This window comes from Hyla sarda, chromosome 2 (assembly GCF_029499605.1).
Source record: "Hyla sarda isolate aHylSar1 chromosome 2, aHylSar1.hap1, whole genome shotgun sequence".
NCBI lineage: Eukaryota > Metazoa > Chordata > Amphibia > Anura > Hylidae > Hyla > Hyla sarda.
This window is the reverse complement of record NC_079190.1, coordinates 231,578,907-231,601,927: the sequence shown is the minus strand read 5'-3', so window position 1 is coordinate 231,601,927 and position 23,021 is coordinate 231,578,907. Positions and strand designations below refer to the sequence as shown.

The window sequence follows — 23,021 nt, the reverse complement described above, 5'->3', positions numbered from 1 at the left end:
AGAAAAGAGTATACATCAGGATGGGAGAACAGAGTATACATCAGGATGGGAGATCAGAGTATACATCAGGATGGGAGAAAAGAGTATACATCAGGATGGGAGAACAGAGTATACATCAGGATGGGAGAACAGAGTATACATCAGGATGGGAGAAAAGAGTATACATCAGGATGGGAGAACAGAGTATACATCAGGATGGGAGAACAGAGTATATATCAGGATGGGAGATCAGAGTATACATCAGGATGGGAGAAAAGAGTATACATCAGGATGGGAGAACAGAGTATACATCAGGATGGGAGATCAGAGTATACATCAGGATGGGAGAAAAGAGTATACATCAGGATGGGAGAACAGAGTATACATCAGGATGGAGAACAGAGTATACATCAGGATGGGAGAAAAGAGTATACATCAGGATGGGAGAACAGAGTATACATCAGGATGGGAGAACAGAGTATATATCAGGATGGGAGATCAGAGTATACATCAGGATGGGAGAAAAGAGTATACATCAGGATGGGAGAAAAGAGTATACATCAGGATGGGAGAACAGAGTATACATCAGGATGGGAGAACAGAGTATACATCAGGATGGGAGAAAAGAGTATACATCAGGATGGGAGAACAGAGTATACATCAGGATGGGAGAAAAGAGTATACATCAGGATGGGAGAACAGAGTATACATCAGGATGGGAGAAAAGAGTATACATCAGGATGGGAGAACAGAGTATACATCAGGATGGGAGAACAGAGTATACATCAGGATGGGAGAACAGAGTATATATCAGGATGGGAGATCAGAGTATACATCAGGATGGGAGAAAAGAGTATACATCAGGATGGGAGAACAGAGTATACATCAGGATGGGAGATCAGAGTATACATCAGGATGGGAGAACAGAGTATACATCAGGATGGGAGAACAGAGTATACATCAGGATGGGAGAACAGAGTATACATCAGGATGGGAGAAAAGAGTATACATCAGGATGGGAGATCAGAGTATACATCAGGATGGGAGATCAGAGTATACATCAGGATGGGAGATCAGAGTATACATCAGGATGGAGAACAGAGTATACATCAGGATGGGAGAACAGAGTATACATCAGGATGGGAGAAAAGAGTATACATCAGGATGGGAGAACAGAGTATACATCAGGATGGGAGATCAGAGTATACATCAGGATGGGAGAAAAGAGTATACATCAGGATGGGAGAACAGAGTATACATCAGGATGGGAGAACAGAGTATACATCAGGATGGGAGAAAAGAGTATACATCAGGATGGGAGAACAGAGTATACATCAGGATGGAGAACAGAGTATATATCAGGATGGGAGATCAGAGTATACATCAGGATGGGAGAAAAGAGTATACATCAGGATGGGAGAACAGAGTATACATCAGGATGGGAGATCAGAGTATACATCAGGATGGGAGAAAAGAGTATACATCAGGATGGGAGAACAGAGTATACATCAGGATGGGAGAACAGAGTATACATCAGGATGGGAGAAAAGAGTATACATCAGGATGGGAGAACAGAGTATACATCAGGATGGGAGAACAGAGTATATATCAGGATGGGAGATCAGAGTATACATCAGGATGGGAGAAAAGAGTATACATCAGGATGGGAGAAAAGAGTATACATCAGGATGGGAGAACAGAGTATACATCAGGATGGGAGAACAGAGTATACATCAGGATGGGAGAAAAGAGTATACATCAGGATGGGAGAAAAGAGTATACATCAGGATGGGAGAACAGAGTATACATCAGGATGGGAGAACAGAGTATACATCAGGATGGGAGAAAAGAGTATACATCAGGATGGGAGAACAGAGTATACATCAGGATGGGAGATCAGAGTATACATCAGGATGGGAGAAAAGAGTATACATCAGGATGGGAGAACAGAGTATACATCAGGATGGGAGAACAGAGTATACATCAGGATGGGAGAAAAGAGTATACATCAGGATGGGAGAACAGAGTATACATCAGGATGGGAGAACAGAGTATATATCAGGATGGGAGATCAGAGTATACATCAGGATGGGAGAAAAGAGTATACATCAGGATGGGAGAACAGAGTATACATCAGGATGGGAGATCAGAGTATACATCAGGATGGGAGAAAAGAGTATACATCAGGATGGGAGAACAGAGTATACATCAGGATGGGAGAACAGAGTATACATCAGGATGGGAGAAAAGAGTATACATCAGGATGGGAGAACAGAGTATACATCAGGATGGGAGAACAGAGTATATATCAGGATGGGAGATCAGAGTATACATCAGGATGGGAGAAAAGAGTATACATCAGGATGGGAGAAAAGAGTATACATCAGGATGGGAGAACAGAGTATACATCAGGATGGGAGAACAGAGTATACATCAGGATGGGAGAAAAGAGTATACATCAGGATGGGAGAACAGAGTATACATCAGGATGGGAGAAAAGAGTATACATCAGGATGGGAGAACAGAGTATACATCAGGATGGGAGAAAAGAGTATACATCAGGATGGGAGAACAGAGTATACATCAGGATGGGAGAACAGAGTATACATCAGGATGGGAGAACAGAGTATATATCAGGATGGGAGATCAGAGTATACATCAGGATGGGAGAAAAGAGTATACATCAGGATGGGAGAACAGAGTATACATCAGGATGGGAGATCAGAGTATACATCAGGATGGGAGAACAGAGTATACATCAGGATGGGAGAACAGAGTATACATCAGGATGGGAGAACAGAGTATACATCAGGATGGGAGAAAAGAGTATACATCAGGATGGGAGATCAGAGTATACATCAGGATGGGAGATCAGAGTATACATCAGGATGGGAGATCAGAGTATACATCAGGATGGGAGAACAGAGTATACATCAGGATGGGAGAACAGAGTATACATCAGGATGGGAGAAAAGAGTATACATCAGGATGGGAGAACAGAGTATACATCAGGATGGGAGATCAGAGTATACATCAGGATGGGAGAAAATAGTATACATCAGGATGGGAGAACAGAGTATACATCAGGATGGGAGAACAGAGTATACATCAGGATGGGAGAAAAGAGTATACATCCGGATGGTAGAACAGAGTATACATCAGGATGGGAGAACAGAGTATATATCAGGATGGGAGATCAGAGTATACATCAGGATGGGAGAAAAGAGTATACATCAGGATGGGAGAACAGAGTATACATCAGGATGGGAGATCAGAGTATACATCAGGATGGGAGAAAAGAGTATACATCAGGATGGGAGAACAGAGTATACATCAGGATGGGAGAACAGAGTATACATCAGGATGGGAGAAAAGAGTATACATCAGGATGGGAGAACAGAGTATACATCAGGATGGGAGAACAGAGTATATATCAGGATGGGAGATCAGAGTATACATCAGGATGGGAGAAAAGAGTATACATCAGGATGGGAGAAAAGAGTATACATCAGGATGGGAGAACAGAGTATACATCAGGATGGGAGAACAGAGTATACATCAGGATGGGAGAAAAGAGTATACATCAGGATGGGAGAAAAGAGTATACATCAGGATGGGAGAACAGAGTATACATCAGGATGGGAGAACAGAGTATACATCAGGATGGGAGAAAAGAGTATACATCAGGATGGGAGAACAGAGTATACATCAGGATGGGAGATCAGAGTATACATCAGGATGGGAGAAAAGAGTATACATCAGGATGGGAGAACAGAGTATACATCAGGATGGGAGAACAGAGTATACATCAGGATGGGAGAAAAGAGTATACATCAGGATGGGAGAACAGAGTATACATCAGGATGGGAGAACAGAGTATATATCAGGATGGGAGATCAGAGTATACATCAGGATGGGAGAAAAGAGTATACATCAGGATGGGAGAACAGAGTATACATCAGGATGGGAGATCAGAGTATACATCAGGATGGGAGAAAAGAGTATACATCAGGATGGGAGAACAGAGTATACATCAGGATGGGAGAACAGAGTATACATCAGGATGGGAGAAAAGAGTATACATCAGGATGGGAGAACAGAGTATACATCAGGATGGGAGAACAGAGTATATATCAGGATGGGAGATCAGAGTATACATCAGGATGGGAGAAAAGAGTATACATCAGGATGGGAGAAAAGAGTATACATCAGGATGGGAGAACAGAGTATACATCAGGATGGGAGAACAGAGTATACATCAGGATGGGAGAAAAGAGTATACATCAGGATGGGAGAACAGAGTATACATCAGGATGGGAGAAAAGAGTATACATCAGGATGGGAGAACAGAGTATACATCAGGATGGGAGAAAAGAGTATACATCAGGATGGGAGAACAGAGTATACATCAGGATGGGAGAACAGAGTATACATCAGGATGGGAGAACAGAGTATATATCAGGATGGGAGATCAGAGTATACATCAGGATGGGAGAAAAGAGTATACATCAGGATGGGAGAACAGAGTATACATCAGGATGGGAGAAAAGAGTATACATCAGGATGGGAGAACAGAGTATACATCAGGATGGGAGAAAAGAGTATACATCAGGATGGGAGAACAGAGTATACATCAGGATGGGAGATCAGAGTATACATCAGGATGGGAGAACAGAGTATACATCAGGATGGGAGAACAGAGTATACATCAGGATGGGAGAACAGAGTATACATCAGGATGGGAGAAAAGAGTATACATCAGGATGGGAGATCAGAGTATACATCAGGATGGGAGATCAGAGTATACATCAGGATGGGAGATCAGAGTATACATCAGGATGGGAGAACAGAGTATACATCAGGATGGGAGAACAGAGTATACATCAGGATGGGAGAAAAGAGTATACATCAGGATAGGCTAAATGTTTTTTTTTTTGTGTGTGTGTGCCAGAGAACTCCGAACTGACATCGCTATCTGCTGAGAAGATGGGAAGGAGGAGACTGATGCGGAAGTCCGGGAACTGGACGGGAAATGACAGCATCACCCGGAAGACTTGGCAGTGCGTGTGAGCAATGGATGATCGCTACTACACTCAGACAGGGGAGCAGGCTGCTGTGAAAGCCAAGTACCCGGCGGTGGTGAAGAAATATGAATGTAAATGCCGGCGCCATAAGAAGCGCAGCGTCTATGTGTACCAGGGGTGTATGGTGTCACGTGTTGCTGTACTAATTTACTACCTTGTGTCTTTCAGATTTGGACCACACTGCGGACATACAGTAGGTTTCCATTCATGACTAGTAGAAATGCAGGTGTTTGGTGATGGCATTCTATTCCTATGTCTGGTAAATGTCATATAAAGCCACAGCCTGGGAGCAGTATAGTAATACCCTCCAGTACTGCTGCTTTCACACTTACCACAGTGCCAGCCTTATGGACCTGGTAGCCAGCCTATTGGCATGAGTTATGCCCACTAGCAGGGGTGTGGAAATAAAAAATAAAAACAAAACAAAACGGATTGAAACGGAACACAATCTACTTGTCCCTCATAGCAATCCACTTGTCCTGGTGCACAAAATAATTTCAACCTAAATATGATGTAAATGAGGTCTTCATTAGTTTATTCATTTAGTTTTTGCACTTTTGTTTTTTTCCTCCATCACTTAAGCTCCCCCAAAAAAAAAAAAAATAAATAAATAAAATATATATATTTGTGAGGTGAAATTGGGAAAAAAAACAAAAAAGCAATTTAGCAAATTTAGGCTTTTTCCTTTTTACGCCATCCACCTTGTTGTCACACTTACATGTTATTTTGATACTTTAGGTCGGCCTGATTTAAACTAATACCAAGTTTTACCACTTTAAAAAATATCTAAACTTTTAAATAAATCTAAAATTTTCTGCCCCCTATTAGTTATTTTTCCATATACTGGGCTGTGTGAGGGCTAATTTTTTGCACTGTAATCTGCTGTTTGTATTGGTAACATTTTGGTATTGATCGGAACTTTTTGATCACTTTTTACTAAAATATTTTCATTTTTTTTTTTTTACGTTAAGGCCATTGACCTTATGGAGTATATAATGTTATATTTTAATAGGTCAGACAATTACACACGCAGTACCAAATATGTTTATTACATGGAAAAGGGGGTTATGTGAACTTTAAATATGGAAGGGGTTAATTTGTTTTTAACCTTTTTATAAAAAAAATTTCAAACACTTTATTAGTCCCTTAGGGGACTTTAAAGGGGTACTCCGGTGCTTAGACATCTTAACCCCTATCTAAAGGATAGGGGATAAGATGCCTGATCGCGGGAGTCCCGCCGCTGGGGACCCCCGTGATCTTGCACGCGGCACCCTGTTTGTAATCAGTCCCCGGAGCGTGTTCGCTCCGGGAATGATTACCGGTGACTACAGGGCGGGCGGCGTGTGATGTCATGCCCCCGCCCCCGTGTGATGTGACGCTCCGCCCCTCAATGCAAGCCTACGGGAGGGGGTGTGCAAGATCACGGGGGTCCCCAGCGGCGGGACTCCCGCGATCAAGCATCTTATCCCCTATCCATTGGATAAGATGTCTAAGCACCGGAGTACCCCTTTAAGAATAAATCATTAGATTTCTCATACAGATCAATGCAGTTCTATTGAACTCCATTGATCTGTGTGACCTATGCTTATTTGGTTGAAATCAAATGCAGATCCAGAGGGCAGCCATGGATGAAAAGGTAAGCCCTCCAACTACCTCCCTGGGGGGGGGGGGGGGGAGAGGTGAGCCACCCCACTAGACCAGCAGCAATATAAAGGGTCAATAGATGGCCGCTGCGATCGTCACATGCTGGCTATTAGCAGAGACCCCCAGCTACTGAAATTAGCTGGGGGCCACCGGGCATGGAAAGGAGGGGGAAGTCGATCCAGCCCTTCTAGCCCGAAGCAGGGCTAAATGCATGAAAAATTCACAGTGCCCGGTGCTGCATGTCCCGGGCGTCGGTTGATAGGATTTCCACATCCCTGCCCACTAGTCATAAGCAGTAGCCATCAGTAATGTTGCAGGAGGGACCAAAAACACTAAATACTACTAGCCACATCATCAAGTCAGTGCCCAGAATAAATAAGCTACAAGATCTAGCACACAGGACCAATATGATCACCTGTTGTGAACCCAGTGGATCTATGGGTGGTCACTGTGCTGTAGACCACCCAGCAAATTCTGGATTCTATTTCATAAGGAGAAAGCTCAGAAAAGCACTTCTGCCTGTCATCAACCACTAACTGATCAGATTGTACCTAAGACTATGTTCATATCTGCGTTGAAGGTTCGTTCGGGGAGCGTTGTCACAGGATTTGTTTTATGAGCAGGACCTGAGAGGACAAAAAAAATTCTGCAAGACCTGCTAAATAACCTCAAGACACCAGTCAATGGGATTCATCGCTGTCTGTTGTGCAAAGGACCATCTGTCTCCATTTCTTGACTCTGATGCAGATGTGAACGAGGTCTTGACTTATAAGCAGCTCATTGTGTTTTTCTACAGGCTTCATGCCTGGGGTGAAACAATGGAGGAAGCATTTGAGCAATGTGCCATGGCCATGTTCGGTTACATGACAGATATAGAGACCGTAGAGCCTTTAGACACAGTGGAGGTGCAAATTGAAGGTGAGAATCGTGTTGCATATGTACATTGATAAACAAAAGTGGGGATTTAAAAGGGATAGTTCAGTGCTGGAAAACGTATCCCCTATCCTAAGGTTAGGGGATAAGTTTCAGATCGCAGGGGGTCTGACTGCTGGGGCTCCCCGCAATCTCCTGTACGGGCCCCCGGCTCGCTGGTCAGATAGTGTGGGTCGACCACCGTACAATGCAGCAGCCGATACGCCCCCTCAATACATCGCTATGGCAGAGCCGGAGATTGCCAAAGGCAGCGCTCCGGCTCTGCCATAAAGTTGTATTGAGGGGGCGTGTCAGCCGCCGCTTTGTGGTCAACACGCCCCCTTCCTGCAGGCTGCTGGGGCCCCGTACAGGAGATCGCGGGGGGCCCCAGCAGTAGGACCCCCTGCTATCTGAAACGTATCCCCTATCCTTAGGATAGGGGATACGTTTTCCAGCACTGGATATCTCCTTTAAGAAAAGTACATCATTTCTACTGATTATACTGATGCATCGTATACTATATTGTAATATAGTAAGTAGAGATGAGCGAACTTACAGTAAATTTGATACGTCACGAACTTCTCGGCTCGGCAGTTGATGACTTATCCTGCATAAATGAGTTCAGCTTTCAGGTGCTCCCGTGGGCTGGAAAAGGTGGATACAGTCCTAGGAGACTCTTTCCACCGGAGCACCTGAAAGCTGAACTCATTTATGCAGGATAAGTCATCAACTGCCGAGCCGAGAAGTTCGTGACGAATCGAATTTACTGTAAGTTCGCTCATCTCTAATAGTAAGCAATCTGTTATCCCAGTGTAGGAAGAGGCTTCTTTAAGTGGTTAAGTTCTGGAGAATAAAGTTTAATAGACAAAACATTTTTTTTTAATAAAGTAAATAAGCCATAGCCTGGAGCCATGACAGATGTGTTATTATCTCTTTAGTAACAGATCCTGACTGCTCCTACTGACCATAATAGGCCCTCAGATCTTCGGCTATGTTCACACAATGAAATGTCCTGACATAAAATTGCCGTTCGGACATTCCCCTGACAGCGGAGTGCCAGCAGAACAAGGCGGCTCTAGGACAGCTTTTAAATGCCCCATCATATAAATGACAATGCATTTCCGTGCAGACTCTTCAAAAAGAGTAGACATGCCTATTCCTTTTGCGCATTTCCGTAGCAGAAATAGTACAGAAATTCCACTGTGTACATAGTGCAGCAGAATCCCATTAATATCAATGTGACTGTGCTGCTGCGGAATCTCCGTGTGGAATTCTATTGTGTGAACATACCCTTAGCCTTCTTGTAGCTGTGGTCTAGAAATTTAGATCCTAAGCTGCACTGCAGTCATATGAGTAATAAAGATGATGCTATAAGATGAATCTATATTATTAACCATTCTGTTATACATATAGCGAGGAATTTACTAAGACCCATGTTTAAACAAGGAGTATTCCCATCTCATTATTTAAGTTTTCTTCCCATTTTCAGTTAGTTTGTGGCTGCCGGAGATGGTTACATAGCCAAAAGCAGCCAAAGCGGGGAAGGTATGCAAATAGAGTAACTCCCATTGACTTTACTAGGAGTTGCACAAGCGGCATAGCTACACTGTTTACGTAACTTCTGGATTTACACATGTTTGATTGGTTGCTATGGGGTAAACCAGACAGATTTGGTCCAAGGAGATTGATAAATCCAGACCATTGACTTTCCATAATTATGATTTTTAATGTCTGACTTTTTCTTAGGGCATGATATGATGTCCTTACTCTATAACTTCCTAGACGCCTGGCTCTATAAGTTCAGCGCTGATCAGTACTTCATACCCCGGGTGAGTATTTCATGATAATGTAACTATAAAGAACTTGAACTCTGTGATTTAATCTGAATGGGGCTAGCAGAATTCATGAATATGCGGCAGAAACATTGGAGTAGATTTTCCGGTGGCGGAATTCTATCACATATGAATATACTCTTACTAGCCCATGTATAGATTGTACTAGAGATTAACCTTTTATGTTTGTTTAGGAGGTGAAGGTGCTACATATAGACAGAATAAACTTCAAGATACGTTCTATTGGGTAAGTTTTTTTTTTTCTTCTTCATCACCTAATGTAGATTAGTGATATGACTACAAATTTGTGTTATTTTGCCTTTAGGTTGGGTTCACACACTCAGTATTTTGGTTAGTCTTTTTAGACAAAACCAGGAGTGGATCCAAAACACAGAAGGGGAAATGTTGCCATATCTTTCTCGGTTTTGGCTACAAATACTGATCAGAATACTGTGTGTGAACCCAGTGTAGTTTGTATTAGAATAGAGCTCCATAATGCAGTTTCCTTCTGCAACTTCTCCCATCTGCTTAGGTAGATGAAAGGTTAAATAATTTAAAAGCTTGGGGCAGTTTTACTTGTAGAATACTATAAGCACCCTTGCAAGGTTATTGCAGTATGCCAATGGGTGACCATGACAGATAAGGCCTAATAATGTCCCACTCTACCATCCTCTGTAATCTATTAGGTGTTGCCTAAGACAGGATCTAATAGTGACTGGTATAATACGCTGCAGTACAGAAGTATATTAAAGGGGTACTCCCGTGGAAAACTTTATTTATTTATTTATTTTTTAAATCAACTGGTGCCAGAAAGTTAAACAGATTTGTAAATTACTTCTATTAAAAAATGTAATCCTTCCAATACATTTTATGGGCTGTATACTACAGAGGAAATGCTTATCTTTTTGGATTTCTCTGATGTCACGACCACAGGGCTCTCTGCTGACCTCTGCTGTCCATTTTAGGAACTGTCCAGAGCAGCATATGTTTGCTATGGGGATTTTCTCCTGCTCTGGACAGTTCCAAAAATGGTCAGCAGAGAGCCCTGTGGTCGTGACATCCGAGAAATCCAAAAAGATAAACATTTCCTCTGTAGTATACAGCCCCTAAAAAGTACTGGAAGGATTAAGATTGTTTTTAATAGAAGGAATTTACTAATTTGTTTAACTTTTTGGCACCAGTTGAATTAAAAAGAAAAAAAGTTTTCCCCGGGAGTACCCCTTTAAAGCATTGTCTCACTGACAATACTTATTTCCCTTTTCTTAGGATAGTCCTTGTGTGTAGTTGTTTTTCTCCAAAGATTTTTTTGTTTGTTGAATTTTGCAGCGTTGAGTGAAATTTATTAAGTTTGCCTGATGTGTGGTAAATTTTGGGCAACTACAAACTAAAGAGGGAAATGATATTAAAAACATGTAAGAAAGCCTTTTAGAGCTCTGCTTGGGGTGGTGTAGATTTGGAAATGTTTGTGCTTTGCGTTGTATTTTTGTCTCCCAATGTACAAGAGCAGCAGACTCGTAAAAGGGGAATTCTGTTGCTATACATAAGATGTCTGATCACGGCGGTCCGGCCGCTGGGACCCTCCTACGATCTCAGTGCAGACACCTGGCGTTCTGAATATTATGTTATTGATATATTCATATTTATCAGTGTTATCGATGCTCTGCTGCTCCAGCCTGCTGAGCAGGTATGGAGCAATGATCGCCGATCGGACGACGAGAAGGCAGGTGAGGACCCTCCCGTCGTCCAGTAAGCTGATTGGGACATCGCGATTCTGTTGCGATAGTCTTGGTCAGCTCCGCTGGGTTGCCAAGACATTTTCATTTTAGACACTGCAATCAACTTTGATCGCGGCATCTAAATCGGCGATCCCAGCATTAACCCTGGGTTCTAGCTGCTGATAGCAGTCGGTACCCACCGGATTTAAAGCACTCTCCACTCAGGAGAATGCTTTAAAGGGGTACTCAGACGCTAAGACATCTTAACCCCTATCCAAAGGATAGGGGATAAGATGCCTGATCGCTGGGGTCCCGCCGCTGAGGACCCCCGTGATCTTCAATGCCGCACCGCGTTAGAATCAGCCCCCGGAGCGTGCTCGCTCCGGGTCTGATTACTAGCGATCACGTGGACGGAGCATAGCCTATGGAGGGGGCGTGACAGCTGTCACTATGCTCCGTCCCCGTGATCGCTAGTAATCAGACCAGGAGCAAGCACGCTCTGGGGGTTGATTCTAACGGGGTGCGGCGTGGAAGATCACGGGGGTCCTCACTGGCAGGAGCCCCGCGATCAGGCATCTTATCCCCTATCCTTTGGATAGGGGATAAGATGTCTTAGCGCCGGAGTACCCCTTTAAAGCCCGGTAAGGGGGCTCAGGGTGTACAGATACGCCCTCCATCCTTGGGTAAACAGCTTTGAAATGAGTGTTTACATACTTTAGTAGGTCCAGTATTGCCAGAGTTATGTCCGTTAAGTCTCATAATTCGCTGCTGTGAGCAATGGAGGCAGGGAGCCGGCTTGCCATACTCCCCTGCCTCCTCAATATTCCCTTGCTGTGTCCGCCTCTGTCATGAATATGCTAATGTATTCACTCGCACGTCACTAGGACGTGAGAGCCTGCCTGTGCTTTGCTGAAACAGTACATTAAATGCAGAAATGCTTGTACATTGGAAATATGTTTCATTTCACATAATGCATCAGTTTAAACCAATTTATCTTCGATAAATTAAATTTTAACATGTGTGGTACCAAGTTAAGTCCTTAACACCTTAAGGACTCTGGGCATAAATGTATGCCCTGTGCCTGCTCCCGTACTATGTAGTGCGCTCAGGAACTGAGTAAGCTTTATAGCCGGTTGGTCCCAGCTGCTGATAGCTAATGCACTAGGCATAGTGCATACGTTTTACCGATGACATTCCTAAACAACTTATTTAAAGATGCTCAAGTGTCTAGCTTGAACTGTATTATGGGTTGGGTGTTATAAGAAGAAGAAAAAAATCTGTAAAATTTTTTTTTCAAATTGTTTTACATTTAAATCTTACTTGTGTTTTTGGATTTTTTTTCTTCTTACAGGTGGGGAGAAGAATTTAGCTTATCCAAGCACCCCCAGGTAAATTCTTACTTCTTACATTATATGTATTGGACAATTTATTATTTGGAGAAATGAGGAGAGCTGTGATGTTTTTGGCACATTTCTAGTACAATTCAATTACGTTAGCTTTTACTACATGACTTTATGGCCTGAAACAAGGGATAAGGTTAAAGCAGCATTATCATGGATGTAAACTTCGAGGAACTTCTACAGAATTTTGTAAATAGTTAAAACTTTAGATGACTTGAGGGGGGTGTAGATCAAGTGCCCCCTCTGGTGTACTTGCTGCCACTGGAGGTGGTTTGAAAGCCACAAACAACCAGACCTGGGTGTTTCAGGCAGTTTTTTCTTTAACTCCCATTGATGTTGATGGGAATTGTGTAAACCGCATAGCACTGCTTTTACGTAGCAGATAAGAAACTCCTTTGAAGGGGTTGTCTGGAGAAAAGTTTATAAAGAAAAAATAAACCTCAGGGAGGGGGTAAATAGAAAAAAAGACTTCTTACCTCCGGGGTACTATGGGATATAACTTTTTTTTTTTTTTTATTCTGCCCAGGCTGCTGGCATTTAATGCCCTTGTCTGCTGGGACTTAAAGGGGTACTCCTGTGGGGGAAAAAATTCATATCAACTGGCTTCAGAACGTTAAACAGATTTGTAAATTACTTCCATTAAAAAAATCTTAGTTCTTCCAGTACTTATCAGCTGCTGTATGCTCCAGGGGAAGTTGAGTTGTCCTTTTCTCTCTGACCACAGTGCTCTCTGCTGACACCTGTCTGTGTCAGGAACTTTCCAGAGTAGGAGCAAATCCCTATAGCAAACCTATCCTCCTCCGTACCGTTCCTTACATGGATAGAGGTGTCAGCAGAGAGCACTGTGGTCAGACTAAAAAGAACAACTCAACTTCCTCTTGAACTTACAGCAGCTGATAAGCACTGGAAGGATTAAGATTTTTTAATAGAAGTCATTTACAAATCTGTTTAACTTTCTGGCACCAGTTGATTTAAAAAAATAAAAAATAGTACCCCTTTAAGGCACTAGGGCATACCTGTAAGCCCTGGAGCGCTAAGTGACTTTGAAGCAAGCACAGGAGCTGCGTTTTCTTCAGAGCAGTGAGTGTCAGCTACTGTCTGTAGCCAGACACTCAATGCTAATGACAGGCAGTGGTGAAGCCCCCGCAGCCCATTATTAACACTTTAGACACTGTGATCAATGCAGATCACTCTGTCTAAACTGGAAGTGAAAGTTGCCGGTTAGCTCAATGGAGCCTATCCTATCCCTGGGACATGATCACAGGGTACGATGAGCTAAGATGGCAGAGGAAAGCCCCTTATCTGCCTCCTGCTGCCGATCGACAATTCAGTGATGCAGCCTGGCTTAGCTAGGCTGTATCAGTGGACCGCCGATTACACTGTATAATGCTATGCCATAGGCATAGCATTATACAGTGAATGCAATCTAGGAATTGCATAGAAAAGTCCCATATCAGGACTTAAAAAGTGTAAAGTCTATAAAATTATATAAAACCCTCCCCTAATATAAAATAAAATCACCCTTATTTTCCCATAAAAAAAACTAAAAAATGTACTTGTTTGGTATCACTGCTTGCGTAATTATTCAAACTATTAAAATATAATGTTTATGATCCCGCATGGTCATATAAGCATATTGATTTTGTTAAATAAAATTTGGACATTTTGTTAAAGCAGTACAATAATAGAAAAACTTTATAGTAGAATAAAATGTAATTAGAAAGTACAACTGATTGTGCAAAAATAACATCTACATTGGTCTGTAGATGGAAAAATAAGCGTTATGGCTCCTAGAAGGAAAAAAAATGAAAATGTGCTTTAAAATTTATTTATTTTTTAAACAAAGGAAACAAAATCTGGACTTACCTCCCACAGCTTCCCTCATGGCTCCGGTATTCGCCTCCTGTCCTTCATTGCAGCCTTCTTCCTGGTTCTTGTGGTTGACCTGTCAGACTGCAGCTCAGCTAATCTCGGGCCGCAGTGATGTCCTGCCTCGGCCAGCGATTGGCTGAGTGGCAGTGTGACGCATGGCACCTCTGTCTTCTTCCTGGTGTTGGGGCCTATGAGATCACTCTGCCACTTAGCCAATCACTGGTTGTGAAGGAAAATTGCTCTGGCTGGCAATTAGCTGAGCTGCAGTCTGACAAGTCGACCACAAGAGCCAGGCCACACCAGACGACAAAAGCAGGATAACTGAGGCATCGGGGGGGGACGTCAATTTTTTTTTTTTTTTATTCCCGCAGCCGGAAGTACCACTTTTTTGCCAGTAGATGGCATCGATTGCCTTGTCGCATAAAACTCTACAATCTTAGTAAATCGGGAGCTGTGTGACACCAGCCTCATAAAAGTAGCAGAAGAGTGGTCAGTTGAAGGTTGTGCAAATATGTATTGCGGAGCGCCTGTGGTATACATGGGTTTGTTTGCAGCTGTAGCATTTGGTACTAATCCACCTCTCACAAGATGAACAGTCATTTCTATTACATGTTATTCAGAAGTAATACTTTGTTCATGGATATGTGTATCAAGGTACGCCTATGTCCTTAGCCTGTCTTGTTTTGCCAGGGCACAGAAGTGAAAGCTATTACATATTCAGCCATGCAGATATGTGAAGAAGAGAAGCCTGAGGTGTTTGTCATTATTGATATCTGAAGCTTAGTAGAGTCATCTTGAAAAGATGTCTGAAATAGAGGGAAGACAGAAGACTACTACATAAATATTGAGATACCATATCTTCTGCACTTTTTAACATGATTGAGAGAATGGAGAGTTTACAGTACAAAGCAGTTTCTTACCCTATGCAAAAATGGACTATACTCAATCATGTAGCAGGTATGGAAGCCACTTTGTTTGCACTGAAGCTAAACCTTTAATAAATCTATTTTATTACCATTTTTTTGTATCTCATAAGCTGAAGTCTCTGTAGTATTTGTTGTAATACACAAGGGTGCAGAACATCAGTGAAACAACACAAGGAGTGTTTATAAAAATTATAATCCTTCATTACAATTACACGTTCGGAAATATATAACATACAGAGGAATATTTCACATAGTGCCAGGAGTGGTGTTCAGGGGGAGGGGATTATGATCACATATTTACATGAAAGGAAATGGACTAGCCATTACCACCAAACTGTAACATCCAAGTGGAAAACTGGGATCCTGCCATAGTAATGGTGTCATTCTCCAACATATGATACAGCTGCTACTAAAGAGTGTTGGATTGATGCACAAATACTCTAATTCATAAAAACAACCATGGACATTGATAATACAACACTTAATAGGTGTTAATGCCATAACACTTAGATTTGTGATGGCGAAGAGGAGAAAACCAATGTAAGTTCTTTGGAGTTGTTTTTTTAAATATATATTCACTTTATTCTGGATTTTGAATCTTCCTCCTCACTGTCCTCTACTTCTTGGATTACAAGGTCTGACTCTGGCCGGTCTCTACTATTCTCTTCTTTAGAATCGTCCTTGAAGTTCCAACTCTGCTCCCGCTCGTTTTCAGGTGGCAGTACTAGGGGCTGGTCATCCCCAAAATCAAAGTTGACATTATCCAAACCTGCTTCTGAAAGACAAGGATGACACAGGCGATATCTTCTTGTCCCATCTTGAATCACTCGACCTGTGACCTCTGTAACCGGTAATTTGCATCGTCTACAGATGAGCTTGCCAGCTTCATGGATCTAGATAGAGGATATTGAAAAATGGTAAACTATTGAATGCTGCATACCCATAATTCATACATATCATTAAATGGGGTATAGCTAATTCGGCTGCAGGCTTCATTCACACTTCTTTAACTGGAACTAGTGGGATTGCCTTATAGCCTTTTGAGAACGCTGTTGTAACACCGAAACATGTTGGGGAGGGCGTGATCTTATATATTAAAACATACTGGGAGTCATTTACTAATGTGATCCCGACTTTTTTTCTCTTATGATCAAAAAAAATCCAACCAACTCTCAGTTTTTACCCACATGCCCACCCCCAAGAGGCGTGGCCTCTGGGGGGTGTTTATAAAAGGAAAATACCAACAAATGTACTTATTTTACCCATATAAAAATGTGGTGGATTTAAGCTCTGTAAAATTGGACCAGCTCAATCTGAATGAGACCAATATATTGAGGGAATTTGTATCAATATATACTCGTAGATCACCCACAAGGGGGATCCACTGAAACCCTTAATTTATTACCCATGAATCCCTAAATAAACTTTACCACAAACTCAAAAGGGTTAAAAATTAAGTGCTCACTTCTCCATATATGTATCAATTGGATTTACTATGGATCTACAGATCTCATAGTCATTAGGAGTAACGCCCCACCGTATGTATCCACGGCATACTAATAGGAGAATGCACTGTATTAAAAACACTAGCTCTCAGCCCCCCTTGACATGTTTCGCTATGGATGCAGCTTTGTCAAGAGGACACAGGGCAATGAGAGACAAAACGCAGAGCAAGGTGTTTTAAAACCTTCTATTACTGACGTCAAAGCGTGGGCATGTATCCAAATCCAATTGGTCCCCATCATATCAACCCAATCCTTTTCACATCCCAAGAATTGACATTCCACTTATCCAATCATATTGAAACCTGTCACTCCGGAACAGGAGGATAAACACTTGTAAGCCACTTCATTGGATCGTGTGCACTCCTGACATGCTGCGCGATCTCCCCTGCGCCAGGACTTTAACTCCGATCATGTGTTGCGGACGTGCTGCGCAGTGACCTCTGCACGAGAATGTACACCTACTTACACCTCCGTTCCGACATCTGCATTAGTTTCAGTTCATCATTCAGTGACGTGCTGCGTGCAAAAAAATACCATTTGCAACAGCTGAAGGTTCGCTAACTGAGACCCACTGCTGCATGTTTGCTAATACAGGAGCACGCCGGCAGCCACTCCCGCAAGTTCCTATCCAGCTCCTACACATCTCTCCAGATCCCTGACGTTCACCAACTATAGGCAGGACGCCAACCGTGCCAGTCAGAGTCGGGAACAGCGGAGCTCAACGTGCAGGTCCCCAGAGACGCCTTTTTCCCCAAGGCCGGTGCTTCTGCGCCAGCTCCATCTACAAGCTATCGGGACCTCACAGGAACAGGGCGGTGAGTGGTGCTGTGCACTAACAATATACAAGACTATTTTACCATTTTGGAAAACGTTTCTCATACATGCATAAAAGATACAGAAACTACCACTGTATCCCCAACGAGTGTCTAAGGAACTTTGTTGCTTTATACTAACTTTATACTTTGTTGCATTATACCAAAAGGAACTTTAGTATACTAACTGTATATTGATACACTATTGTACTAAGAAGATACCAGTACCAGTTGGTAGCTTTGGCCTATTCTTTTAATTGTTCTCTCAAAATTTTACATTATTTTATTATAAATAGCCTATACTGCCCCGAGCAAGGGCCCTGCAGAGGGTACAGCAAGCTAATAACCAATATTTTTATATTCTATATATTTTTATAAATAAAAACTAATCAATATATACAGACCGAATCCTATTGTATTATTTTTACATATACATATTGGGGGAGATTTATCAAAACCTGTGCAGAGGAAAAGTTGCCCATAGCAACCAATCAGCTTTCTTCTTACTTTCTTAACAAGGCCTCTGCAAAATGAATGAACTTGTAGTCCGCTGCAGGCATCCTCCATTGTATGCATTTTTATGCTGGGGATCGCCCCTAGCAACGGACTACAAGGGCAGGATCTGCTCCCCCAGTATATATGCACAACTGCATTTGGGGTTGAGCACCTCCAGACATTTGAGACCACGTTTTTTGTTGTTGTTTGTAAATTTATACGTGGAGGTGTGTAAACTCCATATGTTAATGCGCCTTGAACATTTTCCAGGCAGCATTAGGGTTGCACCTGTGAGGCCATGCACCTATATCAGCCAACTTGGGTGGGGCTTGTAGCTTCTCTCCCCCCTTCCATTGTATGTGTGCTTAGTCACGCTGGAGGGAACTGGGAGCAGGCTGCATGTCGACCTAGTGCTGCTGTAATTGCCCACTGGCCCCTGGTTTTTGCTTATTACGCACAGGTAGGTTAGCGTTAGGTCCCGCGCCATCTGAGAAACCTTGGCGTTGGTGTGCGGGCTCTGGTGTGTCCTTAATATGAGGATACACTGGCGAATGTCTCAATTTTAACATCAGTGTTGAGGGATTAGCCAATGTCATTGTATACATCTACCACAGTAGTGCACCTAAATTTCTGTATTGCAAAATGAATGAAGCAAGCTGATTGGTTGCAATGGGCCACTTTGCCTCTGCACAGGTTTTGATAAATCTCCCCATTGTGTGTGTGTATATATATATATATATATATATATATATATATATATATACATACATACACACACTTTTTTAAATATTCATTTTTTATATACAAGCTTTTATAAAATATACTATAATAAAGTCCAGCCTTGAGGAATACGTATTCTATATACACATGATTGTGTATATACCTACCTATATTATTGTTTAGGTTGTAAGGAATACACAACCTCCACGTTAGTACTCGCCTGGCACCCATAAGTCATTATTTTGGTTTTTAGAGCTACCCAATTCTTTAATTTTTCTTTCAAATTCATGTAGTTAATTATATTGGCAGTATTTCCAATCAGATAAATGCTGAAAAAGTAAATCCCTCATTCAATCCATGAGGTGCTAAAATGTGAAGTCTATGAATCCATTTCGTTTCCTCTTGAAGCAATTTTTTTTTTATCTAGGTCACCTTGTCTAGGGCCTAGCTTAAGTTGTGCAATAGCCCAAAATTCTGATTGGAAATACTGGCAATATAATATAATGTAAGTATATATGAATAAATCGCCACAACAAGCCAATAGACTGACATCATACAGTGTTGGATTTTTATCAGAAATTGGTGTCCCCTTCTTTTATCCTGTAGTGTCAAAACATTTGTTTTCTTTTTGAATGATACACCTAAATTGGTCTGACTAGTGATTATAGCATACAATTTTATTTAGTTCAGTGAATGATGAATTGACAGACCAATATCCTGTCTATATGGATATACTAATATCCTTTGGTGTCCCTGTATCAGGTCGCTACTGGTTGATAACTGATGAGTGAAATTTACAGATGAGATCATTATAGAAGAATGGAAATGATCAGTGATAACATGTATCTTTTAGAATATACATTCGCTCCCTTGATAACCTTTATAATATTATTAATCTACTTTAATATAAATGATTTTTATCTACAAATAGCTTAGCTGTATGCAGTTGATCAAATGCTATCTACAATAGGGTTAATAAGACCAAGAGAATACTCAACCATAAAGGAAAATTCTAAATTTGTGCGCATTGGAATGCACGCAGCACGTCACTGAATGATGAACTAAAACTAATGCAGATGTCGGAACGGAGGTGTAAGTTCTCGCGCAGAGGTCACTGCACAGTGCGTCTCTTCTATACCATTGGGAGCTCCGCAACACCTGATCAGAGTTAAAGTCCTGGCGCAGGGGTGATCGCGCAGCATGTCAGGAGTGGCACGATCCAATGCAGTGGCTTACAAGTGTTGATCCTCCTGTTCCGGAGTGACAGGTTTCAATATGATTGGATAAGTGGAATGTCAATTCTTGGGATGTGAAAAGGATTGGGTTGATATGATAGGGACCAATTGGATTTGGATACATGCTCACTGTTTGACGTCAGTAATAGGAGGTTTTAAAACCCCTTGCTCATCGTTTTGTCTCTCATTGCCCTGTGTCCTCTTGAGAAAACTACATCCGTAGCGAAACACGTCGAGGGGGGCTGAGAGCTAGTGTTTTTTTTAATACAGTGCATTCTCCTATGAGCCTGTCTGTAGTATGCCACGGATACATACGGTGGGTATAATGACTGAGATCTATAGATCCATTGTGAATCCAATTGATACATATATGGAGAAGTGAGCACTTAATTTTTTAACCCCTTTGAGTTTGTGGTACTAAAAGTTTATTTAGGGATATATAGGAAACTAAGGGTTTCAGTGGATCCCCTTGTGGGTGATCTATGAGTATACACTGTAAAACTTGACAGCTCAAAGCAGTTGTAACAAAAATCTAAATGTTGGTAAAAGCTCAAATAGTAAAGATCTTGGAATACTATCTGTCAGGGGAAAAACCCCCACAAAGAAAGCACTCCAATGTTAGCAAATCACCCCCACTGTGTGGTACATGTAGAGGTCTGCAGTCTCCTAATTTACGTGTCATAACAGAGGTGCGATACCTCACTTATAACTTTAATCCCCTTAAAGCGTTACTGTCATTAGTAAGAAAATAAAAAAAATGCTTAAAATCAATGTAGTAATGACCTGTATACATAATAACATGCATTCATTAATATGTAAAATACCTTTTGATCTATATTCCTGTAAGGAGTCTTTCTGATTCCCTCTCAGAGGCTGGAGGGGTTTCTCCTGCAGTATGATGAACCCCTCATGAGGTCTGCTGAAATATTTTTACACTTGTACAGGTTTCTGTCTAAATGCATGCTCTGTATAACTAATGCAGCCATGCATGCTCTATATAATAGTTTAGCACTTTGTATTGCTTGTATGTGCATTTTCCTGAAGAGGCTGCAAGCTGTCTGGATCTCACAGGTGAGAGAGAGAGCCCTAGATACCAGGGTTTGTTATTAAAATTTCAAAAGACAGAGACCCCTAGTGGCCATGTTTTTAAACATTTATTGCACATATTTAGCAATAACATTTTTTAATTAAGTATATTAGGAAAATGCTTAGTTTTTAAGGAAGTATTACATGGTAAAAAGTTGTTTCTAACAACCACAGTAGCAGTATTTTAATCTTTGTTTGGTGGGTTTTCATTTTATTTTTGATCTATTAAGTTACTATTTAGGGGTGGGATTTGAATAGTGGTTTGTGACTCTGGACTTCAGCCATTTTTTTTTTTTTTATTATTGTCCGCGTACCAACCTAGTTAGGGTGTTTGTGGTTTATAGTGTCATTTTTGGCACAAAATATACAGCTTAAAGGGATCATTCCTTATCTCCAGAACAGGGCCTGACTCTCCCTACTGAGCGCCCACCTTTCAAGACAGTCTTCTCAGCAGTGACAACCAGGGCAAATCCGCTGTCAGTACACATAAATTTATTGGAGTGCATACTGTGGCATAATGCAGCACGTGGACATAACCTTAAGGGTAGGGTCACACATGCCATATTTTGGTACATATTGCTACCCATCAACTTCAAAATACGGCACACTTACCATAAAAGGAAATTCCAGTCTGGGACATGTTAATGTATGCTGCAATAGCAATTAGGTGTAAAAAAAAATTTCCCCCTAAATTTTCTAAATGGCTTGATTTCTGTATTGCAGTATTAGGCCCTGGACTGCCATGGCAACCCATCAGCAGCCTACAAAAGGCTAAAGACAGCTGCCTTCTTCTGTAAAAGGACTCAGGTACTGGGGTCAGCATTTACCACAACTTTTGAGGAGATTAGACAAAGATTGTAGTCAACTTCCATGTCAAATGTTGAAAAAGTGTACCACCAAAATTGATGTGCCAGAGGGTCTGCAAAGATCAGTGGGGAAAGACCCAGATCACGGTAAGCAAGTCCCATGTAAGAGCCCTCTTCTAGCTAACAAGATTCTTCCACAAAAATCGCTGGGTGTTGGACGATTCCTTTTGCAACCTGACCATCCAGCACAAACTGCATTTCTCCACTCCAAACTGTCGCACAGCAACTCTGGAGGTACATTTGACATCCACCACAGAAACACAGTTCCTGATCCCATGCAATCGCAGCAAAATAGTAGTACAGGGTGGCACAGTAAGGGATTAAAGCTTAGAATTAGGGATGTCCCGATACTGGTATCAGTGCCGATACTAGCCATTTGCATGGTTTCGGGGACTAGTTTAATGTCCCCAATACCATGCCCGATACCTGCTGCCGCTCTGCTGCCCCGTTCTCCCGTCCACCGGTCGTCGTCCTATGGAGGAGCATGTGACACACACGTCACTCCACCTCCTCACCTGCGCACAGTGTAACGCTACAGAGGAAGCAGAGTGACGTATATGTCACATGCTCCTCCATAGGACGACATGACACGGACCGGAGAACGGGGCAGTGGAGCGGCAGCACCCAACAGAGGACAGCCGCAGGTAAGCTGTCTGCAAGGAGGGGGTTGCTACTAATGTCTAAAGGTGGGGGGGGGACTACTGCTGCTGCTGCTATCTAAACGGGGGGGGGGGGGGGGGCCCTGCTGCTGTCTAAAGGGGGGGCTGCTGCTGTTTAAATTGGGGCCCACTGTCTAAAGGGGGGCTGTGGTCTACAGGAGGGCTGCTACTTATGTCTACAAGGGGGTGGGCCTGCAGTCTACAGGGGGGGGGGGGGGGGCTGCTACTAATGTCTGCAAGGGGATACTACCTACTTGAATTTATATGTAGATAGTGCAG

At 42.2% G+C, this 23,021-nt stretch overlaps 2 protein-coding genes across 10 annotated transcripts in view; one reads left to right on the top strand and one right to left on the bottom strand.

Annotated features, from left to right (window-relative positions):
- The first annotated feature begins 5,005 nt into the window (after positions 1 to 5,005).
- Positions 5,006 to 16,828, top strand: ZBTB8OS (zinc finger and BTB domain containing 8 opposite strand). Of its 3 annotated transcripts, XM_056556549.1 has the most exons (7): positions 5,006 to 5,134; positions 5,232 to 5,256; positions 7,504 to 7,625; positions 9,366 to 9,448; positions 9,646 to 9,698; positions 12,518 to 12,554; positions 15,129 to 15,455. In XM_056556549.1, the coding sequence occupies exons 1-7, from the start codon at positions 5,053 to 5,055 to the stop codon at positions 15,213 to 15,215; spliced, it is 489 nt and encodes a 162-aa protein (XP_056412524.1). In that variant the 5' UTR covers positions 5,006 to 5,052; the 3' UTR covers positions 15,216 to 15,455. The 3 variants fall into 3 exon arrangements, 2 of the variants coding, with proteins under 2 accessions (XP_056412524.1, XP_056412523.1); XR_008888673.1 differs by lacking the exons at positions 5,006 to 5,134; positions 5,232 to 5,256 and adding an exon at positions 16,038 to 16,828 and having other exon boundaries at positions 6,571 to 7,625; positions 15,129 to 15,395; XM_056556548.1 differs by lacking the exons at positions 5,006 to 5,134; positions 5,232 to 5,256 and having other exon boundaries at positions 6,571 to 7,625.
- ZBTB8A (zinc finger and BTB domain containing 8A) overlaps positions 15,542 to 23,021 on the bottom strand; it is a 66,048-nt gene continuing 58,568 nt past the window's right edge. For all 7 annotated transcript variants that reach the window (XM_056556541.1, XM_056556539.1, XM_056556537.1 and 4 more), the window contains one exon: positions 15,542 to 16,257. In XM_056556541.1, coding sequence (XP_056412516.1) covers positions 15,940 to 16,257 — 318 coding nt within the window. In that variant the 3' untranslated portion in view covers positions 15,542 to 15,939. The remainder of the gene's footprint in view (positions 16,258 to 23,021) is intronic.